The sequence below is a fragment of the Struthio camelus genome, chromosome 28 (genome assembly GCF_040807025.1).
Source record: "Struthio camelus isolate bStrCam1 chromosome 28, bStrCam1.hap1, whole genome shotgun sequence".
NCBI classification, from domain to species: domain Eukaryota; kingdom Metazoa; phylum Chordata; class Aves; order Struthioniformes; family Struthionidae; genus Struthio; species Struthio camelus.
In genome coordinates, this window is record NC_090969.1 from 1,779,957 (window position 1) to 1,799,952 (window position 19,996).

The 19,996-nt window shown below is 54.1% G+C and overlaps 1 protein-coding gene across 1 annotated transcript; it reads left to right on the top strand.

Moving 5' to 3' along the window:
- The first annotated feature begins 1,348 nt into the window (after positions 1 to 1,348).
- On the top strand, positions 1,349 to 6,910 carry LOC104152547 (keratin, type II cytoskeletal 1-like). The gene is made up of 7 exons (XM_009687940.2): positions 1,349 to 2,080; positions 3,471 to 3,688; positions 4,748 to 4,808; positions 5,501 to 5,596; positions 5,972 to 6,136; positions 6,235 to 6,360; positions 6,686 to 6,910. The coding sequence occupies exons 1-7, from the start codon at positions 1,349 to 1,351 to the stop codon at positions 6,908 to 6,910; spliced, it is 1,623 nt and encodes a 540-aa protein (XP_009686235.2).
- Positions 6,911 to 19,996: the final 13,086 nt, after the last annotated feature.

Genomic DNA, 19,996 nt, shown 5'->3' on the forward strand with positions numbered 1-19,996 from the left:
AACTATTGAGCCAAAGTGAAACAGAAGAGGAAAGATTTTTGTATACAGTCCTAATATTTTGAGAAACCTTCTCCCAGATGGGTTGAAATGGTCCCGTTTCCAGATTTTCCCCCATTCACTTTTAAAATCATCATCATTACACAACTTTTGTTTACCACAAGCCTTCTTTCCAGTAGGACATGTGATTCTCATTCCAAGTCAGCTTTTTGCATAACAATTTGGAGGAAGAGGGGAAAACGAGTAGGACATTTGGTTAAAATTCTCAGTAAAATGTATGTAACAAGTAAAGTTTAGTTACAAAAAAGTAGCATAAATGGGAGGTCTGGGCTACCAGTAGGTCACTCCTGGGCTAAGGCTAAAAGTGATCAAGTTTTGTAGGGAGAAATAGTATTTTTCATTTGCCTATCTGGGGAAAAACTGTCTACTTCTGTGCCCTTCAACTGGTTGCTGAGCATCCACTTCTAGGTAAATCAGCTGGTCTAAGAACAGCTGTTACCTCTCTACAAATCTTTCATTTCCAGGATATACAAAGCACTTTCCAGCAAAGCCTTGACCACACAACTGCTATGTAGCTGAAGTGTTTGCAATGTGGCTTTATCCAGAGCCTTTGGAAGGAAGTGCATCCCCTTCAGGTGAAGCCCAGCTCATCCTCGTGCTGTGTAAGAGACAAAGGGGAAGTGCTTGCCATTTGGAAATTGTTTCCAGTGGTGCTTTTGGTGACAGTGTATCACATCTCGGTCGTCTTGAGGTATTGGTCAAAGCTGAAGTCTCCTAGTGGCATTGTCTGTAGCACAACTTCTCTCCCAAACGTGTTTTAGCATGTTCACGGCCGTTTGCCACACCAAAGTGTGCTCAGAGTAGAAAGGTGGAGTCCTGCACAGAGACGGGGAGGGGATGGAAGGATAGGTCAGACGGATGTGCAGCGGAAGAATCTGGTAGAAAAGTTTGGAGACCAACTCTATACTTAGTACACAGTATCATATACTTGATGCATAGTGTGTACTGTGGTGAAGGAAGTCGAGCCCTCTTCCCTCTCCTCATGCTCTGAGGGCTATACCAAGGCCTTGCATCTCATAAAATGAAGTGCCAAAAGAGGTGAGGAAAAACAAGAGAGAATAAACCATGGTATTGTACATTGATAACTGTGCAAACTGTAATTAATGATGGAGGGCAGGCTAACTAGATAAGGAAATCTCATCTGAGCAAAGCTTGTGAGTCAAGCAGGATTTGGAGAATTTCACAATTCCTCCATTGGTGTTTACTCCGTTGTCTGTTCAAACAGCCATTAATTGCTGCCTGATGAACCAAACCCAATAACAAAATTAACAAACCTGTTGATTACCATGGAATGGAGACCAACTCCTCCATGAGGTATAAAGGAGAACTTCCATCTCCCCCAGCAGAGGAGTCGAGGTTCCTTCGCTCTCATTTCTCCTCCTGTTTTACAACCTCTACCATCTGCTCTCTTGCCTCCTCTAACGCTGAAAGCGAAGCTATGAACTACCAGTTCTTCAGATTTTGGGATGGGGATTTCGGTTCTTCTGCTCGCTGTGGCACACTGGGTAGCGGGCGAAGGTCATCTGCCATAAGCTATTGTGAAGGCAACAGAGGAGAAGAAAGATACGGTGGTTATGGGTATGGTTATGGCAGCAGGAGTCTGCATAACCTTGGTGGGTTTAGGAGCATTCCAATCTGTGGAAGCTACAGAGGAGAAGGAGGAGGATATGAAAGGTGCCTGGGATTTGGCAGCAGGAGACATCTTGGTGGGGGTTTTGGCAGAAGAGGATGCCCTGTGGGAGCTTTTCAAGCTGGCGAAGCAGGGCTTCATAGCATGTATGGAGGAGGTTTAGGCAGGGAGGCGCTTGGAGGCAGCCTTGATAGAAGCGCCTTTGGTGAGCAAGGGGCTGGACAGAGTTTGGGGCAGGCTAGTGTTAGTCAAGGCTCTGAGGAGGTCCATGTTAATACCAGCCTGCTGAGGCCAGTACATGTACAAATTGACCCTGAGTTCCAGAGAGCACGGTCGGATGAGAAAGAGCAGATTAAGACTCTCAACAACAAATTTGCATCCTTCATTGATAAGGTGAGTCCCTGTTCTCTTTACTTCTTATGCAGGAGGGGGAATTAGCAGGGGTACTCTTCTGCTTGGGAAAGGTGTGGGGACAAATGTGGCATTAACACATCTGATCCCTTTGCATCCTCTCCTCCAAAATCACAGCGATGGCTGGATTCTGTTAGGCCAACACAAAGTTCTTAATAGCTTGTTGTAAACTCTGCTGCATGAATCACTTATGTTTAGCCCTGAGATAAGTATCTTTCAGTCTCCTTTTGTAGAAGGACGATAATGAACTACTGGGGTGTCACTGATGTATTAATCTACTTCCCTCTTGAGGAAATCTGCATGGCTAGCAATATTCCAGGGCCTGAGAATTGTTTGTGCTAGGAGGAGAAATGGGTAGCAGACACCACTGATGTGTTCCTGTTTCTTTTTTCTGAAGCAAAGCAAATTGTTGCCTTTCTTTGAACCACAAAATGACAAGTCATTTCTTTGCTTGGAGTTGCTAGCCTCCTCCTGCTGCCAATGGCCTCCAAATCTTTCTTCTTTACCTCTTTCCTTGGTTTACACTAAAACTCTTTCATCTTTGTGCCTAGTGTTATCTTCTCAGTCCTTTCTACTCACAGACATAGGAACAAAACACCCATCAAAACACTTCCACCCACACAGACCTTGCATGTGCCTTTGGGTGGTGATGTGCATCTCCGCACAGGGTGGAAGCTGGATTATTTGTTATGAATGGAGACTTAAGGGCTGCTTGTATTACCTTATAGGAAAGATGTTGGTTACACCCAGAAGGCTTAAGCATACTTAATCCTGAAAAATATGAGTGTGTTTGACTTTTTTTTTTTTTTGGAAACATTCTGAATGTCAGCTGCCAGGTTAACAGCCTGTTCAGCATCCCCTCTAAAGAGATGCTATCCTTCTGGTTTTCCAAAAATGCCAACTCTGAGTGTTGCAGGCCTTTCTAACCTTCTTCTCTAAGACAAGATATATCTAGAAGAAGAGTGATCCTGTGTGTTCTCCTAAGAGGCTAGCTCTTCTCATGTGTTTTGATGTGTAAAGAACTGCAGAAACAGCTGAAATTTCCCCCTACCCTAAGCATCCTCCCAAAATATTATGTGTTTAAGAGATCAAAAGCCAGCAAAGATTTGAGTGAAGATGGACTTTGAGAAGCAGCGGTAAATCACACCCTTAGGCAACAGATTTGACATTCCCCCTATTTACCTAAGCTATCTCATGTGTTGGTATCACAGTTTTTACAGTCGGTGCCAGCTTTACTAAACTTCTACATGTTACTGTAGTGGAAATATTAATTAGTGTTGGTTTTGCTATTTTTAATAAGGACTAATGCTGCTGTCAGTGCCTCCCCCAGTGCTTTATGGTGGTAGAGATGCTCTTCTGTTTTGGCTTGCAGGTTCAGTGCCTTGAGCGACAGAACCAGGCTCTAATGACCAAATGGGAACTTCTGCAGCAACAATGTACCCAGCCAGAGGAAAGCAGAAGTATCGCCTCTTTATTCCGGTCTTACATCAGCAACCTGCAGAGGCAGTTAGAAACTCTCCAGAACCAAAAGGAGCAGCTGGATCCAGAAGCATACAATATGCTTCGGCTTGTTGAAGATTATAAGAAGAGGTGAATAATCACAAGTCTGGAAAAAGGCAAATTGTAGAGCTGGAATTTTCCAATGCAATGAAGTATATTTGGTATCCAAATCCCATTGGAAGTGACATGGAGCTAGGTGCCTCAGTCCTTCATGTTCCTTTGAACAATTCAACCATAGTAGTAGAAGTAATTGGTGACAGTCACGTGGTAGAAGGGCAGGACGGGGAGTCTCTCCCATCAGAGAGCTTCATGACTGCATGTGCCTAATGCTTCCACATTCCTAAAAGAATGTGTTGCCTTGGTGGTAACAAACAAGGCCTTGACTCCTTTGGCCTCACCAGTCTAGACTGGTGGTATGAAAACATTAATGTTGCTGTTAATGCTATTATTTTTATCATTATTATTAATCTGTTTATTAAGTCTGGAAGTCTTGTCTTAATCATGCTCTGAGGTGCCATAGCTTATCTTCTTACCTTCAAGAGTTTTGTAGCCATCTTAGTGCAGTCCTGTAGTAGATTCATTATGGGCCTTTACTTGGAATCTGGAAGACTAAAGCAGGAGTTTTGATGAGGGTAGAACCCTGCACAGTGAGAGGAAAATGAAAAACCCTGTAGATCTATTTGACTCTTTTTGCCTCTTGCCCTTCCTCGTGCCCTTCTTCCCCCTGCCAGTGAATGACCCAGAATTCCTTACTGCTGCTTCACTGACAAATAGGAATTGTGGTAAACCTGTGCAGTGGAGGAGAGGAGGGACAAACCTGAGCAATGGGGTCAAGCTGAGAAGAGTCACTTCTTGTTCTAGCTTAACTGCCCCCCAAAAGATGTGATACGTCTACAGCCCTGGAACGCGAGAAGTTTAGTTCAGATTATGAGAACTTTAGACCTCATCTAGATCTACCAGGTTTTGTCTGCTAATTTGGTATATGTTTTTCCAGAGGTTTTGCAGCTGCTTTTGCAGCTGGCAGAAATTGCATTTAAATGAAAACTTGGTGCAGTCAGTGTTTGGTTCGTTCTCTTTGGTTTCTGATCCACTTGACTGAAAAATTATGATAGGCAGTGAGTTACCCATTTCTTTTCTCTGTTGCAACAGATTCGAGGATGAAATCAACAAGCACATGTGTAAAGAGGAGGAGTTTGTGGAGCTCAAAAAGGTGAAGTAATCCAAGGCACTGAGCTAAATCAAAACCCCAGAGATAAAACAATAATTGGATTGTGGCTGAGGTTTTCAAAAGCAGCATCTTTGCTTAACTTCATCTCCTCTAACGGAAGTCATCTAAAACCTAAGTCTTTTTACTGCAAGAACGGAGAGAAACCATTTCCTCTAGAGACTGACTTGGTCCCTTGTAAGATGAATATCTAGGAGGTGCTAGTCTTTCTCCATTCACTCGAGTGCCATTTGAGTGAGAAATCCATATTAGGGGACTAATATGCAGCTATATGTATTTGTGTGTGTGTGTACATACGCATATATTTGTGTATAAACAGGATAACATTTATAGGCCTTTAGAGATGATTTAGGTAGGAAAATAGAAAATTCAGGTAACTTTTTATCAGAAAAAAAGTAATATCAGAAATCCATGTTTGTACATTTTGTGTTTTCTCCGGGAACACATCTGTTGCCACAACTATTTTGCTTTATTTCCAAATCATTCTTTTCAGTTCCAGAAGTTAAAAACTTCCCTTCTACTCTTGCTGCTTTTAAAATTAAAATTGAGATTTGTGGGGCATTATTTGACTCCAGGAATGAAGGCCTTAAAGAAATGTACCAAATTTAGTAGAATTGCACTTCAGTGGAGAGCTTGCCACTAAAGAAATATAAATATGCCTGTGGTTCTTTTCACAGGAACTGGACAGTACCTACATGGGAAAAACAGAGTTTGATGTGCGGGTGGAAATACTGAAGCAGGAGCTTGAGTTTCTCAGATGCTTACATGAGGCAGTGAGTATGCTTCTCAGATTTAAAACTTTCCCTCAGGTCATACAGGACACGTACCTTTTTGAAGTTCCTAGAAAATTCCCCTGGAACAGGACTTAACATGTAGAGTAGATCTTCCTTGGCCTTTGAACTAGTGAAGTGCTTTTTTGTATCTGTGAGTGAAAAAAAGGAGGCTCATGTGGCCTGGAGTTTGGAAGAGACGCTCCAAAATTAAAACTGGTGGTTGACCTGTAGGACTTGGAGGATGCTAGGCTCTGGGTGATGCAGGTAGGGAAGTTCCAGTGGCTGGCTGGACAGAGGGTCCCATTTCATTCCTCATAACAGGACAGGAACTGTTCACCTGGACTATTAATATCAAGAATCTTGTTTTCCTTGCAGGAGTTGTCTCAGCTGCAAACAGTAGTTGGCAACATTGATGTCATTCTGTCCACGGACAACCACAGAGAACTGAACATGGATGGCATCATTGAAGAAATCAGACGGGAGTATGACGGAATTGCTCGGAGGAGCAAAGCTGAAGTGGATGCCATGTATCAGGGCAGGGTCAGTAGACAGCAACAAGAGAGGGAGGAAAGTCTGTTTGGATTGGGGCTCAGTGGACAAGAAACCAAGGTGCCTATTCTCTTCTCTCTGTACACCAGTACCAGGACCTTCAGAACATGTGGGTAAATCACCGTGAGCAGCTGAGAAACACTTATCAGGAAATCCAGGAACTGACCAGGCACATCCAAAGACTACGGCCAGAAATTGAAATTGTAAGGAAAAAGGTAAAGCTGAGGCTTTCCTAACAGGACTAAATTATTCTTGTCATGCATTCCAAGGATGTTTACCTGGAGAGTCAGTGCAGAATAATGTAGCCTGCCCTTTGAAGACATCATCTCTAGATTTTGTTCTGCTTTGAAGTGAAACAAGTTTTGATTTTGGATATCTATGCTGGGATTTAATTTGGGCTAATTTACCCAGAGCTAATGCTATATCTTTTGAGAGCTATCATTGAGACAAGTCTTTTAGTTTCCAAAGACTCACAGGAAGGTTTGAAAATCCCAGTCCTGTTGAAGAGATAAGAACATGTTCTATTTGTGCCCCATGCAGAATACCAGCCTCCAAGAAGCAATTAAGGATGCTGACCAGCGTGGGAATTCTGCCATCAAAGATGGCCAGGAAAAGCTTCAGGACTTGGAGCATGCCTTGCAGCAGGCCAAAGATGAGCTAGCTCGCCTTCTTCATGACTACCAGGAGCTCCTGAATGTGAAATTGGCCCTGGATGTTGAAATTGCCATGTGCAGGTCACTACTTGAGGAGGAGGAGACAAGGTAAGTACAAACTATTCATCCTGGATAGAAGCACCTGCACAGTAATTGGTCCCATCTTAAAATCCATCACTTAGATCTCTAAAATGAACTGCTGACTGGAAGAGGTGAGCTCTTTCGTTGGGCTATTGACAGAGCCTAAACTGACTTTTAGGTTTACTGGGTGCACTATCTCAATTCCACCTTTCCTCTACAGGATACAGCAAGGCTCACCAACAAGAATCTGTAAGTATCTCAAGATTACGGTTTGCTTTAAGAGCACTACTATCATTTTGTTGTCTGTGGTGCATAACACCACGTGAGTTTTTAACTTAAGCCTCATTTCCCTAGGAAACTATGTTGTTGTCCTGTGAGTATGTGTGTGAAGATACATGTGTATATGCATTTATATGTTTGTCTCGATCTTACAAATTTGGCTGAAATATGCCAATAAGCTCAAAATTTAGTAGGAGTGGGAGACATGTCTCTTATTCTATATTTCTACATTATACCTGTCTCAACTGAAGCAAAAATAATTTTGTCCTGAAACTCAGGGAAGCGAAAAGCAAGGAAAAAGAGAGATAGACTAGTACTTGTGACTTCCTGGCAAGAAAGGTTGCACTGTGTGTTCATGTACAGTGTAAAATGTAAATCATGTTAAGCATATGTTAATAAACCATAAGACACAAACATAGGAGGACACATTTCCTAAGTATGTATGCTTACAAAGCTCCTTGCTTACCCTTTACAAAGATATCAGTGTGACGCCTAGAGTACGTACAAGCATGGCCATACATAAGTATACATATCAACTGCTTTTATAATCATTTCCAGCACAGGAATAAGGTAGATGTGACTTTTTCATTGCAGGTGCCATTGACTACACTATGAGTGCCACTGGTGACCTAGAAGGAAGATCTAGACAAGGATACTATTCTGAAGATACTGGATATGCTCCAAGAGGATATAGCTCTGAAGGGATAAACAGCTCTAGAAGGACTTACAGCAGAGGTGCCTCTGTAAGGGGTACATATGGCTCCAGAAGTGGATGTAGCTATGGAGGAGGAATTCAAGGCGCTGAAAGTAGCAGGCGTAGTCCTCACAGTGGGGGTCTGAGCTCCAGCGGTAGCAGCAGCTCTGGAAGGAGGGGGTCGTCCTCTGGAGGTGGAGGAGGAAGCTCAAGTGGTGGTGTTTCTGGCTTTGGAGGAGGAGGAGGCTTTGGAGGAGGAGGAGGCTACGGGTCTGAGAGTGGAGGCTATGGGTCTGTTGGAGGAGGAAGCTCTGGTGGTGGGGGCTCCAGCTCTGGCAGTGGAGGATCCACCTCTGGAGGGGGAGGCTATGGGTCTGTTGGAGGAGGAAGTTCTGGAGGAGGAGGAGGGGGATATGGGTCTGGAAGTGGCAGGTGCAGTCCTTACAGTGGGGGTCTGAGCTCCAGCGGTAGCAGCAGCTCTGGAAGGAGGGGGTCGTCCTCTGGAGGTGGAGGAGGAAGCTCAAGTGGTGGTGTTTCTGGCTTTGGAGGAGGAGGAGGCTACGGGTCTGAGAGTGGAGGCTATGGGTCTGTTGGAGGAGGAAGCTCTGGTGTTGGGGGCTCCAGCTCTGGCAGTGGAGGATCCACCTCTGGAGGGGGAGGCTATGGGTCTGTTGGAGGAGGAAGCTCTGGAGGAGGAGGAGGGGGATATGGGTCTGGAAGTGGCAGGTGCAGTCCTCACAGTGGGGGTCTGAGCTCCAGCGGTAGCAGCAGCTCTGGAAGGAGGGGGTCGTCCTCTGGAGGTGGAGGAGGAAGCTCAAGTGGTGGTGGTTCTGGCTTTGGAGGAGGAGGAGGCTACGGGTCTGAGAGTGGAGGCTATGGATCTGTTGGAGGAGGAAGTTTTGGAGGAGGAGGAGGGGGATATGGGTCTGGAAGTGGCAGGTGCAGTCCTCACAGTGGGGGTCTGAGCTCCAGCGGTAGCAGCAGCTCTGGAAGGAGGGGGTCGTCCTCTGGAGGTGGAGGAGGAAGCACAAGTGGTGGTGTTTCTGGCTTTGGAGGAGGAGGAGGCTACGGGTCTGAGAGTGGAGGCTATGGGTCTGTTGGAGGAGGAAGCTCTGGTGTTGGGGGCTCCAGCTCTGGCAGTGGAGGATCCACCTCTGGAGGGGGAGGCTATGGGTCTGTTGGAGGAGGAAGCTCTGGTGTTGGGGGCTCCAGCTCTGGCAGTGGAGGATCCACCTCTGGAGGGGGAGGCTATGGGTCTGTTGGAGGAGGAAGCTCTGGTGGTGGGGGCTCCAGCTCTGGCAGTGGAGGATCCACCTCTGGAGGGGGAGGCTATGGGTCTGTTGGAGGAGGAAGCTTTGGAGGAGAAGGAGGGGGATATGGGTCTGGAAGTGGCAGGTGCAGTCCTTACAGTGGGGGTCTGAGCTCCAGCGGTAGCAGCAGCTCTGGAAGGAGGGGGTCGTCCTCTGGAGGTGGAGGAGGAAGCTCAAGTGGTGGTGTTTCTGGCTTTGGAGGAGGAGGAGGCTACGGGTCTGAGAGTGGAGGCTTTGGGTCTGTTGGAGGAGGAAGCTCTGGTGTTGGGGGCTCCAGCTCTGGCAGTGGAGGATCTCCCTCTGGAGGGGGAGGCTTTGGGTCTGTTGGAGGAGGAAGCTCTGGTGGTGGGGGCTCCAGCTCTGGCAGTGGAGGATCCACCTCTGGAGGGGGAGGCTTTGGGTCTGTTGGAGGAGGAAGCTCTGGTGTTGGGGGCTCCAGCTCTGGCAGTGGAGGATCCACCTCTGGAGGGGGAGGCTATGGGTCTGTTGGAGGAGGAAGCTTTGGAGGAGGAGGAGGGGGATATGGGTCTGGAAGTGGCAGGTGCAGTCCTTACAGTGGGGGTCTGAGCTCCAGCGGTAGCAGCAGCTCTGGAAGGAGGGGGTCGTCCTCTGGAGGAGGAGGAGGAAGCTCAAGTGGTGGTGTTTCTGGCTTTGGAGGAGGAGGAGGCTACGGGTCTGAGAGTGGAGGCTTTGGGTCTGTTGGAGGAGGAAGCTCTGGTGTTGGGGGCTCCAGCTCTGGCAGTGGAGGATCCACCTCTGGAGGGGGAGGCTATGGGTCTGTTGGAGGAGGAAGCTCTGGTGGTGGGGGCTCCACCTCTGGCAGTGGAGGATCCACCTCTGGAGGGGGAGGCTATGGGTCTGTTGGAGGAGGAAGCTTTGGAGGAGGAGGAGGGGGATATGGGTCTGGAAGTGGCAGGTGCAGTCCTCACAGTGGGGGTCTGAGCTCCAGCGGTAGCAGCAGCTCTGGAAGGAGGGGGTCGTCCTCTGGAGGTGGAGGAGGAAGCTCAAGTGGTGGTGTTTCTGGCTTTGGAGGAGGAGGAGGCTACGGGTCTGAGAGTGGAGGCTATGGGTCTGTTGGAGGAGGAAGCTCTGGTGTTGGGGGCTCCACCTCTGGCAGTGGAGGATCCACCTCTGGAGGGGGAGGCTATGGGTCTGTTGGAGGAGGAAGCTCTGGTGGTGGGGGCTCCAGCTCTGGCAGTGGAGGATCCACCTCTGGAGGGGGAGGCTTTGGGTCTGTTGGAGGAGGAAGCTCTGGTGGTGGGGGCTCCAGCTCTGGCAGTGGAGGATCCACCTCTGGAGGGGGAGGCTATGGGTCTGTTGGAGGAGGAAGCTCTGGAGGAGGAGGAGGGGGATATGGGTCTGGAAGTGGCAGGTGCAGTCCTCACAGTGGGGGTCTGAGCTCCAGCGGTAGCAGCAGCTCTGGAAGGAGGGGGTCGTCCTCTGGAGGTGGAGGAGGAAGCTCAAGTGGTGTTTCTGGCTTTGGAGGAGGAGGAGGCTACGGGTCTGAGAGTGGAGGCTATGGGTCTGTTGGAGGAGGAAGCTCTGGTGTTGGGGGCTCCAGCTCTGGCAGTGGAGGATCCACCTCTGGAGGGGGAGGCTATGGGTCTGTTGGAGGAGGAAGCTCTGGTGTTGGGGGCTCCAGCTCTGGCAGTGGAGGATCCACCTCTGGAGGGGGAGGCTATGGGTCTGTTGGAGGAGGAAGCTTTGGAGGAGGAGGAGGGGGATATGGGTCTGGAAGTGGCAGGTGCAGTCCTCACAGTGGGGGTCTGAGCTCCAGCGGTAGTAGCAGCTCTGGAAGGAGGGGGTCGCCCTCTGGAGGTGGAGGAGGAAGCTCAAGTGGTGGTGTTTCTGGCTTTGGAGGAGGAGGAGGCTACGGGTCTGAGAGTGGAGGCTATGGGTCTGTTGGAGGAGGAAGCTCTGGTGTAGGGGGCTCCAGCTCTGGCAGTGGAGGATCCACCTCTGGAGGGGGAGGCTATGGGTCTGTTGGAGGAGGAAGCTCTGGTGTTGGGGGCTCCAGCTCTGGCAGTGGAGGATCCACCTCTGGAGGGGGAGGCTTTGGGTCTGTAGGAGGAGGAAGCTCTGGAGGAGGAGGGGGATATGGGTCTGGAAGTGGCAGGTGCAGTCCTTACAGTGGGGGTCTGAGCTCCAGCGGTAGCAGCAGCTCTGGAAGGAGGGGGTCGTCCTCTGGAGGTGGAGGAGGAAGCTCAAGTGGTGGTGTTTCTGGCTTTGGAGGAGGAGGAGGCTACGGGTCTGAGAGTGGAGGCTATGGGTCTGTTGGAGGAGGAAGCTCTGGTGTTGGGGGCTCCAGCTCTGGCAGTGGAGGATCCACCTCTGGAGGGGGAGGCTATGGGTCTGTTGGAGGAGGAAGCTCTGGTGTTGGGGGCTCCAGCTCTGGCAGTGGAGGATCCACCTCTGGAGGGGGAGGCTATGGGTCTGTTGGAGGAGGAAGCTCTGGAGGAGGAGGAGGGGGATATGGGTCTGGAAGTGGCAGGTGCAGTCCTCACAGTGGGGGTCTGAGCTCCAGCGGTAGCAGCAGCTCTGGAAGGAGGGGGTCGTCCTCTGGAGGTGGAGGAGGAAGCTCAAGTGGTGGTGTTTCTGGCTTTGGAGGAGGAGGAGGCTACGGGTCTGAGAGTGGAGGCTATGGGTCTGTTGGAGGAGGAAGCTCTGGTGTTGGGGGCTCCAGCTCTGGCAGTGGAGGATCCACCTCTGGAGGGGGAGGCTATGGGTCTGTTGGAGGAGGAAGCTTTGGAGGAGGAGGAGGGGGATATGGGTCTGGAAGTGGCAGGTGCAGTCCTCACAGTGGGGGTCTGAGCTCCAGCGGTAGCAGCAGCTCTGGAAGGAGGGGGTCGTCCTCTGGAGGTGGAGGAGGAAGCTCAAGTGGTGGTGTTTCTGGCTTTGGAGGAGGAGGAGGCTACGGGTCTGAGAGTGGAGGCTATGGGTCTGTTGGAGGAGGAAGCTCTGGTGTTGGGGGCTCCAGCTCTGGCAGTGGAGGATCCACCTCTGGAGGGGGAGGCTTTGGGTCTGTTGGAGGAGGAAGCTCTGGTGTTGGGGGCTCCACCTCTGGCAGTGGAGGGTCCACCTCTGGAGGGGGAGGCTATGGGTCTGTTGGAGGAGGAAGCTCTGGTGTTGGGGGCTCCAGCTCTGGCAGTGGAGGATCCACCTCTGGAGGGGGAGGCTATGGGTCTGTTGGAGGAGGAAGCTCTGGTGTTGGGGGCTCCAGCTCTGGCAGTGGAGGATCCACCTCTGGAGGGGGAGGCTTTGGGTCTGTTGGAGGAGGAAGCTCTGGTGTTGGGGGCTCCAGCTCTGGCAGTGGAGGATCCACCTCTGGAGGGGGAGGCTATGGGTCTGTTGGAGGAGGAAGCTTTGGAGGAGGAGGAGGGGGATATGGGTCTGGAAGTGGCAGGTGCAGTCCTTACAGTGGGGGTCTGAGCTCCAGCGGTAGCAGCAGCTCTGGAAGGAGGGGGTCGTCCTCTGGAGGTGGAGGAGGAAGCTCAAGTGGTGGTGTTTCTGGCTTTGGAGGAGGAGGAGGCTACGGGTCTGAGAGTGGAGGCTATGGGTCTGTTGGAGGAGGAAGCTCTGGTGTTGGGGGCTCCAGCTCTGGCAGTGGAGGATCCCCCTCTGGAGGGGGAGGCTATGGGTCTGTTGGAGGAGGAAGCTTTGGAGGAGGAGGAGGGGGATATGGGTCTGGAAGTGGCAGGTGCAGTCCTCACAGTGGGGGTCTGAGCTCCAGCGGTAGTAGCAGCTCTGGAAGGAGGGGGTCGCCCTCTGGAGGTGGAGGAGGAAGCTCAAGTGGTGGTGTTTCTGGCTTTGGAGGAGGAGGAGGCTACGGGTCTGAGAGTGGAGGCTATGGGTCTGTTGGAGGAGGAAGCTCTGGCGTTGGGGGCTCCACCTCTGGCAGTGGAGGATCCACCTCTGGAGGGGGAGGCTATGGGTCTGTTGGAGGAGGAAGCTCTGGTGTTGGGGGCTCCAGCTCTGGCAGTGGAGGATCCACCTCTGGAGGGGGAGGCTTTGGGTCTGTTGGAGGAGGAAGCTCTGGAGGAGGAGGGGGATATGGGTCTGGAAGTGGCAGGTGCAGTCCTCACAGTGGGGGTCTGAGCTCCAGCGGTAGCAGCAGCTCTGGAAGGAGGGGGTCGTCCTCTGGAGGTGGAGGAGGAAGCTCAAGTGGTGGTGTTTCTGGCTTTGGAGGAGGAGGAGGCTACGGGTCTGAGAGTGGAGGCTATGGGTCTGTTGGAGGAGGAAGCTCTGGTGTTGGGGGCTCCAGCTCTGGCAGTGGAGGATCCACCTCTGGAGGGGGAGGCTATGGGTCTGTTGGAGGAGGAAGCTTTGGAGGAGGAGGAGGGGGATATGGGTCTGGAAGTGGCAGGTGCAGTCCTCACAGTGGGGGTCTGAGCTCCAGCGGTAGCAGCAGCTCTGGAAGGAGGGGGTCGTCCTCTGGAGGTGGAGGAGGAAGCTCAAGTGGTGGTGTTTCTGGCTTTGGAGGAGGAGGAGGCTACGGGTCTGAGAGTGGAGGCTATGGGTCTGTTGGAGGAGGAAGCTCTGGTGTTGGGGGCTCCAGCTCTGGCAGTGGAGGATCCACCTCTGGAGGGGGAGGCTATGGGTCTGTTGGAGGAGGAAGCTCTGGTGTTGGGGGCTCCAGCTCTGGCAGTGGAGGATCCACCTCTGGAGGGGGAGGCTATGGGTCTGTTGGAGGAGGAAGCTCTGGTGTTGGGGGCTCCAGCTCTGGCAGTGGAGGATCCACCTCTGGAGGGGGAGGCTTTGGGTCTGTTGGAGGAGGAAGCTCTGGTGTTGGGGGCTCCAGCTCTGGCAGTGGAGGATCCACCTCTGGAGGGGGAGGCTATGGGTCTGTTGGAGGAGGAAGCTTTGGAGGAGGAGGAGGGGGATATGGGTCTGGAAGTGGCAGGTGCAGTCCTCACAGTGGGGGTCTGAGCTCCAGCGGTAGCAGCAGCTCTGGAAGGAGGGGGTCGTCCTCTGGAGGTGGAGGAGGAAGCTCAAGTGGTGGTGTTTCTGGCTTTGGAGGAGGAGGAGGCTACGGGTCTGAGAGTGGAGGCTATGGGTCTGTTGGAGGAGGAAGCTCTGGTGTTGGGGGCTCCAGCTCTGGCAGTGGAGGATCCACCTCTGGAGGGGGAGGCTATGGGTCTGTTGGAGGAGGAAGCTCTGGTGGTGGGGGCTCCAGCTCTGGCAGTGGAGGATCCACCTCTGGAGGGGGAGGCTTTGGGTCTGTTGGAGGAGGAAGCTCTGGTGGTGGGGGCTCCAGCTCTGGCAGTGGAGGATCCACCTCTGGAGGGGGAGGCTATGGGTCTGTTGGAGGAGGAAGCTCTGGAGGAGGAGGAGGGGGATATGGGTCTGGAAGTGGCAGGTGCAGTCCTCACAGTGGGGGTCTGAGCTCCAGCGGTAGCAGCAGCTCTGGAAGGAGGGGGTCGTCCTCTGGAGGTGGAGGAGGAAGCTCAAGTGGTGTTTCTGGCTTTGGAGGAGGAGGAGGCTACGGGTCTGAGAGTGGAGGCTATGGGTCTGTTGGAGGAGGAAGCTCTGGTGTTGGGGGCTCCAGCTCTGGCAGTGGAGGATCCACCTCTGGAGGGGGAGGCTATGGGTCTGTTGGAGGAGGAAGCTCTGGTGTTGGGGGCTCCAGCTCTGGCAGTGGAGGATCCACCTCTGGAGGGGGAGGCTATGGGTCTGTTGGAGGAGGAAGCTTTGGAGGAGGAGGAGGGGGATATGGGTCTGGAAGTGGCAGGTGCAGTCCTCACAGTGGGGGTCTGAGCTCCAGCGGTAGTAGCAGCTCTGGAAGGAGGGGGTCGCCCTCTGGAGGTGGAGGAGGAAGCTCAAGTGGTGGTGTTTCTGGCTTTGGAGGAGGAGGAGGCTACGGGTCTGAGAGTGGAGGCTATGGGTCTGTTGGAGGAGGAAGCTCTGGTGTAGGGGGCTCCAGCTCTGGCAGTGGAGGATCCACCTCTGGAGGGGGAGGCTATGGGTCTGTTGGAGGAGGAAGCTCTGGTGTTGGGGGCTCCAGCTCTGGCAGTGGAGGATCCACCTCTGGAGGGGGAGGCTTTGGGTCTGTAGGAGGAGGAAGCTCTGGAGGAGGAGGGGGATATGGGTCTGGAAGTGGCAGGTGCAGTCCTTACAGTGGGGGTCTGAGCTCCAGCGGTAGCAGCAGCTCTGGAAGGAGGGGGTCGTCCTCTGGAGGTGGAGGAGGAAGCTCAAGTGGTGGTGTTTCTGGCTTTGGAGGAGGAGGAGGCTACGGGTCTGAGAGTGGAGGCTATGGGTCTGTTGGAGGAGGAAGCTCTGGTGTTGGGGGCTCCAGCTCTGGCAGTGGAGGATCCACCTCTGGAGGGGGAGGCTATGGGTCTGTTGGAGGAGGAAGCTCTGGTGTTGGGGGCTCCAGCTCTGGCAGTGGAGGATCCACCTCTGGAGGGGGAGGCTATGGGTCTGTTGGAGGAGGAAGCTCTGGAGGAGGAGGAGGGGGATATGGGTCTGGAAGTGGCAGGTGCAGTCCTCACAGTGGGGGTCTGAGCTCCAGCGGTAGCAGCAGCTCTGGAAGGAGGGGGTCGTCCTCTGGAGGTGGAGGAGGAAGCTCAAGTGGTGGTGTTTCTGGCTTTGGAGGAGGAGGAGGCTACGGGTCTGAGAGTGGAGGCTATGGGTCTGTTGGAGGAGGAAGCTCTGGTGTTGGGGGCTCCAGCTCTGGCAGTGGAGGATCCACCTCTGGAGGGGGAGGCTATGGGTCTGTTGGAGGAGGAAGCTTTGGAGGAGGAGGAGGGGGATATGGGTCTGGAAGTGGCAGGTGCAGTCCTCACAGTGGGGGTCTGAGCTCCAGCGGTAGCAGCAGCTCTGGAAGGAGGGGGTCGTCCTCTGGAGGTGGAGGAGGAAGCTCAAGTGGTGGTGTTTCTGGCTTTGGAGGAGGAGGAGGCTACGGGTCTGAGAGTGGAGGCTATGGGTCTGTTGGAGGAGGAAGCTCTGGTGTTGGGGGCTCCAGCTCTGGCAGTGGAGGATCCACCTCTGGAGGGGGAGGCTTTGGGTCTGTTGGAGGAGGAAGCTCTGGTGTTGGGGGCTCCACCTCTGGCAGTGGAGGGTCCACCTCTGGAGGGGGAGGCTATGGGTCTGTTGGAGGAGGAAGCTCTGGTGTTGGGGGCTCCAGCTCTGGCAGTGGAGGATCCACCTCTGGAGGGGGAGGCTATGGGTCTGTTGGAGGAGGAAGCTCTGGTGTTGGGGGCTCCAGCTCTGGCAGTGGAGGATCCACCTCTGGAGGGGGAGGCTTTGGGTCTGTTGGAGGAGGAAGCTCTGGTGTTGGGGGCTCCAGCTCTGGCAGTGGAGGATCCACCTCTGGAGGGGGAGGCTATGGGTCTGTTGGAGGAGGAAGCTTTGGAGGAGGAGGAGGGGGATATGGGTCTGGAAGTGGCAGGTGCAGTCCTTACAGTGGGGGTCTGAGCTCCAGCGGTAGCAGCAGCTCTGGAAGGAGGGGGTCGTCCTCTGGAGGTGGAGGAGGAAGCTCAAGTGGTGGTGTTTCTGGCTTTGGAGGAGGAGGAGGCTACGGGTCTGAGAGTGGAGGCTATGGGTCTGTTGGAGGAGGAAGCTCTGGTGTTGGGGGCTCCAGCTCTGGCAGTGGAGGATCCCCCTCTGGAGGGGGAGGCTATGGGTCTGTTGGAGGAGGAAGCTTTGGAGGAGGAGGAGGGGGATATGGGTCTGGAAGTGGCAGGTGCAGTCCTCACAGTGGGGGTCTGAGCTCCAGCGGTAGTAGCAGCTCTGGAAGGAGGGGGTCGCCCTCTGGAGGTGGAGGAGGAAGCTCAAGTGGTGGTGTTTCTGGCTTTGGAGGAGGAGGAGGCTACGGGTCTGAGAGTGGAGGCTATGGGTCTGTTGGAGGAGGAAGCTCTGGCGTTGGGGGCTCCACCTCTGGCAGTGGAGGATCCACCTCTGGAGGGGGAGGCTATGGGTCTGTTGGAGGAGGAAGCTCTGGTGTTGGGGGCTCCAGCTCTGGCAGTGGAGGATCCACCTCTGGAGGGGGAGGCTTTGGGTCTGTTGGAGGAGGAAGCTCTGGAGGAGGAGGGGGATATGGGTCTGGAAGTGGCAGGTGCAGTCCTCACAGTGGGGGTCTGAGCTCCAGCGGTAGCAGCAGCTCTGGAAGGAGGGGGTCGTCCTCTGGAGGTGGAGGAGGAAGCTCAAGTGGTGGTGTTTCTGGCTTTGGAGGAGGAGGAGGCTACGGGTCTGAGAGTGGAGGCTATGGGTCTGTTGGAGGAGGAAGCTCTGGTGTTGGGGGCTCCAGCTCTGGCAGTGGAGGATCCACCTCTGGAGGGGGAGGCTATGGGTCTGTTGGAGGAGGAAGCTTTGGAGGAGGAGGAGGGGGATATGGGTCTGGAAGTGGCAGGTGCAGTCCTCACAGTGGGGGTCTGAGCTCCAGCGGTAGCAGCAGCTCTGGAAGGAGGGGGTCGTCCTCTGGAGGTGGAGGAGGAAGCTCAAGTGGTGGTGTTTCTGGCTTTGGAGGAGGAGGAGGCTACGGGTCTGAGAGTGGAGGCTATGGGTCTGTTGGAGGAGGAAGCTCTGGTGTTGGGGGCTCCAGCTCTGGCAGTGGAGGATCCACCTCTGGAGGGGGAGGCTATGGGTCTGTTGGAGGAGGAAGCTCTGGTGTTGGGGGCTCCAGCTCTGGCAGTGGAGGATCCACCTCTGGAGGGGGAGGCTATGGGTCTGTTGGAGGAGGAAGCTCTGGTGTTGGGGGCTCCAGCTCTGGCAGTGGAGGATCCACCTCTGGAGGGGGAGGCTTTGGGTCTGTTGGAGGAGGAAGCTCTGGTGTTGGGGGCTCCAGCTCTGGCAGTGGAGGATCCACCTCTGGAGGGGGAGGCTATGGGTCTGTTGGAGGAGGAAGCTTTGGAGGAGGAGGAGGGGGATATGGGTCTGGAAGTGGCAGGTGCAGTCCTTACAGTGGGGGTCTGAGCTCCAGCGGTAGCAGCAGCTCTGGAAGGAGGGGGTCGTCCTCTGGAGGTGGAGGAGGAAGCTCAAGTGGTGGTGTTTCTGGCTTTGGAGGAGGAGGAGGCTACGGGTCTGAGAGTGGAGGCTTTGGGTCTGTTGGAGGAGGAAGCTCTGGTGTTGGGGGCTCCAGCTCTGGCAGTGGAGGATCCACCTCTGGAGGGGGAGGCTATGGGTCTGTTGGAGGAGGAAGCTCTGGTGTTGGGGGCTCCAGCTCTGGCAGTGGAGGATCCACCTCTGGAGGGGGAGGCTATGGGTCTGTTGGAGGAGGAAGCTTTGGAGGAGGAGGAGGGGGATATGGGTCTGGAAGTGGCAGGTGCAGTCCTCACAGTGGGGGTCTGAGCTCCAGTGGTAGCAGCAGCTCTGGAAGGAGGGGGTCGTCCTCTGGAGGTGGAGGAGGAAGCTCAAGTGGTGGTGTTTCTGGCTTTGGAGGAGGAGGAGGCTACGGGTCTGAGAGTGGAGGCTATGGGTCTGTTGGAGGAGGAAGCTCTGGTGTTGGGGGCTCCACCTCTGGCAGTGGAGGATCCACCTCTGGAGGGGGAGGCTATGGGTCTGTTGGAGGAGGAAGCTCTGGTGGTGGGGGCTCCAGCTCTGGCAGTGGAGGATCCACCTCTGGAGGGGGAGGCTTTGGGTCTGTTGGAGGAGGAAGCTCTGGTGTTGGGGGCTCCAGCTCTGGCAGTGGAGGATCCACCTCTGGAGGGGGAGGCTATGGGTCTGTTGGAGGAGGAAGCTTTGGAGGAGGAGGAGGGGGATATGGGTCTGGAAGTGGCAGGTGCAGTCCTCACAGTGGGGGTCTGAGCTCCAGCGGTAGCAGCAGCTCTGGAAGGAGGGGGTCGTCCTCTGGAGGTGGAGGAGGAAGCTCAAGTGGTGGTGTTTCTGGCTTTGGAGGAGGAGGAGGCTACGGGTCTGAGAGTGGAGGCTATGGGTCTGTTGGAGGAGGAAGCTCTGGTGTTGGGGGCTCCAGCTCTGGCAGTGGAGGATCCACCTCTGGAGGGGGAGGCTATGGGTCTGTTGGAGGAGGAAGCTTTGGAGGAGGAGGAGGGGGATATGGGTCTGGAAGTGGCAGGTGCAGTCCTCACAGTGGGGGTCTGAGCTCCAGCGGTAGCAGCAGCTCTGGAAGGAGGGGGTCGTCCTCTGGAGGTGGAGGAGGAAGCTCAAGTGGTGGTGTTTCTGGCTTTGGAGGAGGAGGAGGCTACGGGTCTGAGAGTGGAGGCTATGGGTCTGTTGGAGGAGGAAGCTCTGGTGTTGGGGGCTCCAGCTCTGGCAGTGGAGGATCCACCTCTGGAGGGGGAGGCTATGGGTCTGTTGGAGGAGGAAGCTCTGGTGTTGGGGGCTCCAGCTCTGGCAGTGGAGGATCCACCTCTGGAGGGGGAGGCTTTGGGTCTGTTGGAGGAGGAAGCTCTGGTGTTGGGGGCTCCAGCTCTGGCAGTGGAGGATCCACCTCTGGAGGGGGAGGCTATGGGTCTGTTGGAGGAGGAAGCTTTGGAGGAGGAGGAGGGGGATATGGGTCTGGAAGTGGCAGGTGCAGTCCTTACAGTGGGGGTCTGAGCTCCAGCGGTAGCAGCAGCTCTGGAAGGAGGGGGTCGTCCTCTGGAGGTGGAGGAGGAAGCTCAAGTGGTGGTGTTTCTGGCTTTGGAGGAGGAGGAGGCTACGGGTCTGAGAGTGGAGGCTTTGGGTCTGTTGGAGGAGGAAGCTCTGGTGTTGGGGGCTCCAGCTCTGGCAGTGGAGGATCCACCTCTGGAGGGGGAGGCTATGGGTCTGTTGGAGGAGGAAGCTCTGGTGTTGGGGGCTCCAGCTCTGGCAGTGGAGGATCCACCTCTGGAGGGGGAGGCTATGGGTCTGTTGGAGGAGGAAGCTTTGGAGGAGGAGGAGGGGGATATGGGTCTGGAAG